The 8,584-nt window shown below is 40.2% G+C and overlaps 1 protein-coding gene across 1 annotated transcript; it reads left to right on the forward strand.

Moving 5' to 3' along the window:
• The first annotated feature begins 7,150 nt into the window (after positions 1-7,150).
• LOC131293596 (ejaculatory bulb-specific protein 3-like) lies at positions 7,151-7,824 on the forward strand. The gene is made up of 2 exons (XM_058321675.1): positions 7,151-7,406; positions 7,484-7,824. Exons 1-2 carry the CDS (start codon positions 7,151-7,153, stop codon positions 7,822-7,824), a joined length of 597 nt encoding a protein of 198 aa, XP_058177658.1.
• The last annotated feature ends 760 nt before the right edge of the window (positions 7,825-8,584 follow it).

Here is an 8,584-nt window from a genome sequence, read left to right on the forward strand (position 1 = left end):
CCGGTTTGACACAAAACGAAAACAGTCCCAAACAATGCACATCGGTGACCGGTTTATTTCGGAGAGAACTTATTAACTCCAATGCAACTCCATTGAACAGGATTTTGCATTTAGCAAAACATCGAAATAAAATCCGAAATCCGTGAAACCCGACCACATTGTCAATTTTTCATTTTTTATTTTCTTTCATTTCTCCAACTCGCACTTCCAGGGAACAGCAAAGTTAATTCACCCTTAACCCTAGTATCTACGATGACGTTATGACAAAAATTGGACGTTTAAATATAACGAGCATAACGGGTATACTGTGAAAAATCGATGGATGTTGTGTATAAAAACAGAGGTTATATTGTTCATGGAACTTTAAAAACTCAAGCTACGGGGGCGACAAACTTTTTAAATACACATTACATTTTTACATTTCTCTTAATTTTGTACGCTTTCTTTGCATTTGTATGGGATCTGAAATGTTAGATAATTTTAGATAATGGGGACTGCAAAAGTGGAGCGATCAAGATTGTCGTTTAAAGATTCAAAATTCTGCGTTAAAGCATTCAAATTCAAGTTAGTTAAGCAAACTTTACAGCAAACTGTTACACGTAAACACATTACAGATCGATTCCCATACAAAATGTATGACATTCTTTACTTTAGTTGATCGTATACGCAAGTCAAAATATAAATTTTCAAGTAATTTTGCATATTTTGGATTTTTTGGTATGTGTTAGTTAAGTTATAGTTTATCTTAGATTCAATGCCTTGCATCTTATTGAACCGAAAAAATAGTAACATCTATATTTTTAAACATATTGTTTGTTTCATAGATTTACTAGACTTATGTGACTTTAATCTTTCTACGTCAGTGTTTCGTGAGCGCCTACGTCTTCGTCTCGTCTAACGATTCTGTAATCACGCGTTGTAACCCGTTTTTGTAATATATACTTAAGTTGTGTCGTGAAGACCTTTGAGATCCGACGACTATACAAATATATAATTAATAATAATTTCGTAGGAAGCGTTCTAACGTAGGAGCTAATTGTTCTAGGAATGGAAAATGTATGTTTATAGATTAATGTTTGGTGTGCTATATTTCAACATACTCAGGTACGTGGTTGTAGACATGAGGGTTAAGCCATTCGAGATGTCCAAGAGATATCATCTCGAAGGTATGATAATACCTCGTAAGGGGGGGGTATCCAAACGGACAATAAAATATTCCCAGAGGAAGCTTACATCGTATAATTGATGATCTGATTCAGAAACGCTGATCTGAGTATTAGCCTCCGAAAGAATTGAAGTTCGATTAATCTTTGTTGAAAAAAATTGCATCCCTTTTTCTTGGTTTCTCAGCAATATCCCATAGCAATAGGATGCTTTCATTTTTGACACCCCATTTTCTGGCGTCTCCCCATTTGCACAAACCTTCATCAATTGAAGAGAGTTACACTTGTGCTCGAACTAATGAATCGAACGATACAAACGATTTGATGCTCTATTTCAAGAACCCACCTTGAAGTAATCGATTGGAAATCATTCTACCTCGGCGCTGTTCGCTCAGGCTCGGTACGAATGCGCCGGCTCTGATTGACGTATCGCTCCCGGAAGCTATGATATGTGTGCTAAGGACACCAAGGACTTGGGATTTCCCCTCGGGCTGCAATTGTATGCACGTGCCCTCGTTCTGCGACCAATTACTTTGGCAACAATTTGGACGAAGGACACACGCATTCATACCGCGTACGTCATGTGTATAGTATATTTTGCACGCAGAAATTGTTCTCCATTGTGCCACCAGTCGGACGAGTGATCTGTGTCCACCCAATCATCTGATGACCTTTACCCACTTGCACACACTGCTGCACCCGGATCGGTGATGCAACGCGGTATCGTACCATGGAATCTGCGTATAGAAATGTCGAACTACGAACGATAGAGCATCGGTGTGGAATTATAAAAAAAACGGTTTCGCTAGGATCCTGCATTCAAGCTTTCACACAACACATAGCCCGGCGTTGCGGACGGAGTCAAGCTCTGTGACAATTATTAGCTTCATTCGTCATTGGGAATCGTCCGAATCGCGCCGCTCGGCTGGCAGCTGACGAACGCAAGTGCTGAACGTTAATTGAAGCGCACCCGAACGAACCGAACCAAGCGCACACACACACAGGTAGACACACAATGGACTCGAAAATTAGATTGACTTTGAGGCATGAAATTTGGAAATGGATTGGAATCTGCCACTTCGCTTCTACTCTCCCGTCTGTCCTGCATCTCCTTGGTTAGGCCGGAAATTAGGAAGTGGACGCACGGAAGCGCAAGTTTCGGTAGCAACGATTAGCGGCATGATGATGACGGAGATGGTCATCGCAGCGGAGGGGAGCACATTTTGTTGCTATTTTGGAAGCCACATGCCACCGAGATGCCATCAAATGTCATCAGCGAAAAGTTTGGAAGCTGCCCACCGGCGTGGACCGTAATAATTATCATCATCACCGTCGGCAACTTCGGGGCCTATAATGATCAGTGTATGACCTTCTCGAACCGTTTGTGTGAATGTTTGCTGAAGAGGAGATGAAGATTTTGAGTGACACGTCTTTTCGAATGAAAATGGTACTGATGCCCATCGACTAAAGCAAGATGCATTCGTTTAATTTCAAGTTTATTTTAATCTCTCATGACTTTCGCCTAAATACATTAAAATTTAAACCACATCACACTTGAAGCGTAATCCTTAAAATTAAACAAAATTTTTAAACAGTCACTATTTCAATGAGGTTTCAAATAATACTAAATTTCAGTGACATACATTTTTACAGTATCCCGATGAAAATTCAAATTCTAAGACCAAATTCAACTTCATTCACCAGATTTGAAAAGCTCCGAGTTAACCCGAGGGTATGCATTTTGCCTACCTTGCAGGCGCCGTCTTTTGCGCCTAAAATGCTTACAAGACATGGAGTTAAAAGATGCTGCGCCCCCTCGACGAAGAGCTTTAAGATAATTCCTCCAAACGAGATAATTAAAGAGTCGTTTTTGTTTTGCTAGGAAAGTGCATCGAAGCGCACAATGACAGTATTACCTCCGCAATCTACACGATGCAAAAAAGCCAGTCGATTCATTCGCCACTCACGGATGAATGTTGTTTGGGATGTATAAAACAAAGTATGTGGGATGTCAGATGTGGTCATATGTGGTATTGGAATGCATTTATTGATGATTATTTCATTATTGTATCATTGTAAAAATTGAGAGCTGGTGCATCAACACCACTACGACTGAAATAATCACGATACCTGTAGCTATTCGACGTTCTTCGTACCTAAAAAACATGTTTGTGGAAAAATGATCCCTAAGCAAACCATAGAACGGGTCACAAAAGCAAAACTGAAGAGTTTAAAAAAAGCATACGCACATAAATCCCATGTATATTCAAAAGCTCTCTTACATTGAACAACATTGTAGCAGACCATTGACGTCATAGCTGTAATATCGAGGCTGGCCGGGTGACTATACTGTTCGGGTGATAAATGGATACACAAGATGCTTTACTGTTTCTCTCGACGGCATATTTTATTATTAGCCCATTCTTAACCTGGCTTTAACAACTTCATTCTTGATTGGCTCCTCAAAACATGAACAAAAACTCAAAACCAAGTATCAACAATAGGCTCTTGCAATTACCTTCTATCGTGTCTTAAAGCGCAAAAAATATAATGCTGAACAAGTGCTCGAAGACTCGTCGGTTGTTCTCACCCAATGGCTTGTTCCGATGCTATGCTCACACGAGTTCCGAAACTCTTCAATTCAAGACCATCTTGACCTCCAGAAACCTTCTTAACCTTGAAAATGTATAAACCATTAACACATCATCTTTACGCTTTTTTAATAATATCTGTAACTTTATTTAAATTTAAGCCATATACACTTTTATGAACACTCAAATTTGGAGCACTAATCGATGTTTCACTGGAAGCGTATACATACTTTTATTGTTAATTGCTGAGTTAATGAAGAGTGGGAACCGTCTGGATACTTGACCGATCAACATTAGTGTAATTCATCAGAAGACTAAATTCCTCCTAAACTGGAAAAACTTATCCCGTTAACTCGTCGGCCGAGTGCGTAAAATCTTATAAGCATCACACTTCCATGTAATAGAATATCTATTCTAGGCAATCATAGACTAAACTAGATAGAAACTTTGTTTCACAAGTGAAATGAAATAAATGCAAACTTAAACTCAAATTCTTAATAAACTTTCACATCATAACTCTATCAGTCTATCATACGCAATTAGTTGTAGAGTGAATTTAGAGAACATTCGAAGGATGCCCAAATTGTACTCTTCCTTTTAAATGGTAACCACCAACACAGCTGCTTGATCCACAAATAGTATTTTAATTAGAGTTAGCAAGTTCGTCTCAATTTAGTCTCCAGTACGATGCAGGTGTAGCCTACGCAGATGATGTTTTCCAAAGTACCATCGTTCAAAGAGACCTTACATACAAAAAATTAAATTATCCTATAATTATCTGACAGAATTAAATATGTGTACGTCATATTCAATTGCACCTTACCTTTTGGCGAGTCACCGATAAAGTCCAACCCACGTAGAGATGTTTCGTCCTCAATCAACTGTGCCATAACAATCCTTTCTCGATCGTGAAACAGTACGAAGTTGCCAAGTAACATACACAGCAGAACCAAAACGATCCGCCTGCAAATGTTGGCCATTTTATCGTTCAACACTCACTACTTTGGGCAAGGGGTTTCAAAATAAACTGCATGAAGACGAGCAGAGGTCTTGAAAGCACAAAAATTACAAACGGATGATCGCGAGCTAAGCGGTTCGCTTCATCCAGCTCGATAATCAGACGTAAACTGGTACTTTTCGCTGTTTGCGCAATTGTTCTTTCCCGCTCGGCTTCGTTCTGCGTATGTGTTCACTTTGGTTCTACAAATACATGAACGTGCATCGATGGCAGAATTATGACTGATACTTTTTCCCCGGCTTATGCTTTGAAATATGTTCCTTCAAAGATGATGCTCAAAACTGGGTGCGTGTATAACAACAGAACCGTCCCCAACCGGTCCCTTCGTTTATCCCATCGTGGTCGTGTGCTAAATCAACTTCAATTTCCTGCCACCGTCGCGCGTCTTCCACAGCACACAAACGAATATTGTAGTGGTTGTGGCGGCTACACAAACAGCTGATTTGATTCAAACTGATCTTCTTTACTCCCCGCTGAGTTGCATACAGCTCAGACCCATTATTAAATTTGATAAGGATATTTTTTGTTAGGTCTAATTTAGACTCAACAGTGACATTGAATTTGAACATTATTTAATAATTCTATTAGTTCAATTGGGATATTCCTTTGCATACATAATTGATCACGTTGGTTGTGCATAAAGAGAAACATGTGACATCATTCATGAAGCGTTCGGTTTTTACCTATTCTATTTTGTCTATTACCTTCCCCCACAATCTATTCATATCGCTACGTCCCGTAAGCCATTTGGTCGATTATGCTACCGCGATCATGTCAACGAGAAAGATCAACAAATCACCCACCCGGAGCGCACATGCTCTGAGTCACTTAATTTCGCTTGCAAGCGGTGTTTACCGCATAAACGACGCAAACGTGCACCTAGAGTCTTGACAGAACACGCAGGGCATTACTGGAGAACCTACGAGCCGCTTATTTCAATCAACACACCAACGCTGCTAACAAGTACTGACAACGTGCCACACCGGAGGAAGAAAGCCTTAAATTATAGCCTTATCTGTTGTAGAAAATATTAGGCCTCTGCCGATTTTTCGATAAAAAAATGATTAACCATTAAAGTAATGTCGCTTTTTATCCAAAACTAGCGTGATGCTTTTACTAATTATACATACACAAACATTCTTAAATAATTAGAGCAAGACCACGAACAACGATAAACTCCAGTAATTTAGATAAGTAAATTAGTATATTAGGGTAGTACTTGAGTTTATAAACAAAGTAGAAAATACAAAGAAAATTAAAGTCGATAACGATATATATTAGGCAAGGTCGAACGCAAATTTTGAATTAAGAAAGCGAACTGATCCTGCTCGAAATTCGAAAATAAGGTGAAAAGGGGGAGAGGAAAGAACAACGTAAAAAAGGAAATAGAGTTAGGTGGGAATACTGGCGGCTTGACGTGAACTCGTCATACTTGTGAGAAGTTTTGTATCGAGAAGATGTACTATACTGGTAGAGTAAAGAATAATTTCCGATGATCAGGACAATAAGAACAACACAAACATGGTTTTATTCCTGTACCGGTAGACGGCTAAAGCATATCATTTATCTGGATTATTACTATTAATGAACCATGTTGAAATGAAAACTTTTTTGTGTTCGTAAGAGCACAATTTTGTGCTCGTAAGAAAAATTGTAACACTGTAGAAAAACAAATTGTGTTAAATATAACTCAAGTATCTTCAGATATATTAATATATGCACTCAATATAAAATAACTTAAAGATACTTAATTTTAATTTATCTTAAGTTCCTACAGACATATTATTATACACTCTCTTTACTCTAAGAATTATTTCACTTTTTGTGTCATAGACTTTTTGTGTTATCTTGGTCATGCCTGCCCATTAAGGGCTTACTAGACTGTTTCCTTTTGTGTACGTGGATAGTCAGTCCTCTCGTACAGGGGAGGAGTCCGGTCTTGGATGGAATTCGAACCTACGCTCGTGCTTCGAGTTTCTAACCGGCGATACCAATGAGTTTATGTTGCTCACCCCTGGCGTTCCGATGCATAAAACGGCAATTGAAAACAACATAACTTTAGGCGCAATCATCTTCATATAAAGCGGCCTATACGGGGCTGCTACACGGGAGAAATACAGTTCATAAATGTTCGAAGCAATAGTTTAACAAATGTATATACATTTCAAAATTTACGAGACACACGACGAAGTTATCAAGGTGATAATAATGTTATTGCCCATTACAACGCATTCTCCTTGAACGTTCCTCCCATGTTATGCACGCAAGATTGGACGAACAATTTTCCGTTTAAGCGATTGAACAACAAGACTATTATTCTAAATTACTCCCAAACAACTATAAAACTTTGACGATCAGAGGACATCGATGGTAGTTGAATGACGGCAGTATCAGTGACCAGTGCTCAAAGTGTAGAGGATAGAATGGGCTTACCCTTAGCTGAGCGCCATTTGTTGTCCCTAGCGCTCGTCGTCATGGCGGTGATGGTGTTGGGCTCAATGGCGGACAACTACGTCACAAAGTACGATAATATAAACCTAGAGGAAATCTTCAACAGCTCCCGGTTGATGAACAACTACATGAACTGCCTGAAAAACTTGGGCCCCTGTACACCTGATGGAAAAGAACTGAAAAGTACATGGCGATGTGTTCCTACATTTCCTTATTGGGAGTTCTCTTAACGGATGATGTTCTTTTATCGTCCTACACAGAAAATCTTCCCGATGCACTGATGAGCGACTGCGTTAAGTGCTCGGAAAAGCAGCGCATCGGCTCGGACAAGGTGATCAAGTTCATAATCGCGAACCGGCCGGACGATTTTGCGACGCTCGAGCAGCTCTACGATCCAACCGGCGAGTACCGGCGGAAGTACCTAGCACCGGACGGGACACTGAAGCCCCGTGAGGATGAGGAAGAAGACGTACCCCCGGTGAAGGTGGCCAACGATGGGGACATTGAGATCGACACTGCGGCCCACGCAACCGAACATAACACAGCCCCGTCTCAAGATCACGACCACGGCGAAGGTCATACCGATGAGAGTAAAAATTGATCCACAAGTCTGTCTACCCTCTCCGCTCGATGAAACAAACCCTGGTCGCCGGGCGTCTGCTAGATCGAAGAAGTCTCGCGTAACCATTGCGTGCACCGACTCGCCTGCTTCCATTATTGCCATCTAACTGCCCACTCTGCTGGTAGTTGCCGGTATATTTCCTGTCACGATGCATTTTTTTTATTTTTGCGCTGCAATTTAAATCGGTAGCTACAATTTCACTCTAATGGCGTCAAAACCACATTACCATGGCGTGTGCCACAAAACCACGTGGACTCGCGCATTCAGCGCGCGCCACCATAAAGGTCGATGCATTTTTCTGCTTACTCTAACCTCTCAATTTGATGCATCCTTCAAAATAAAAATGGCTGTCATAACGAATAACGTGTAACCAGTGGGTTTTCTTTTCATTTTCGGTAAAGAATCGTCTGGTGTGGCAACCAAACTCGTGGAACCTTTACCAATCTTCCAGCATAGGGGGCGAAGACTGCAACAGTATGAGTCATGAGCAAACTCAACCGGTTCAAGTGGAAACAGACGTGAAGTAGGAAAGCAGCGATTTATGGTACCTCATGCATCAAGGACATTCTGCTTCTGCTCGTGAAGGACAATGAAAAATACGTCAAATGCATCCTATGGTCTACGAATGATGCCCTCGCGTTGGCATAAATGAGCAGCATTGCATGTTGGTTTATTCAATTTGAATAAAAAAATAAAATTAATCCTATAGAAACTAACTTTTTTATGCAGATATTTTAAT

The sequence above is a fragment of the Anopheles ziemanni genome, chromosome 2 (genome assembly GCF_943734765.1).
Source record: "Anopheles ziemanni chromosome 2, idAnoZiCoDA_A2_x.2, whole genome shotgun sequence".
Lineage (NCBI taxonomy): Eukaryota > Metazoa > Arthropoda > Insecta > Diptera > Culicidae > Anopheles > Anopheles ziemanni.

Excerpts from the sequence above, each read along its gene's own strand:
- LOC131293596 (XM_058321675.1), top strand. The coding sequence starts at position 7,151 with ATGACGGCAGTATCAGTGACCAGTGCTCAAAGTGTAGAGGATAGAATG. Across the intron at positions 7,407-7,483 it reads TGATGGAAAAGAACTGAAAA|AAAATCTTCCCGATGCACTG; the intron begins GTACATGGCGAT and ends CGTCCTACACAG.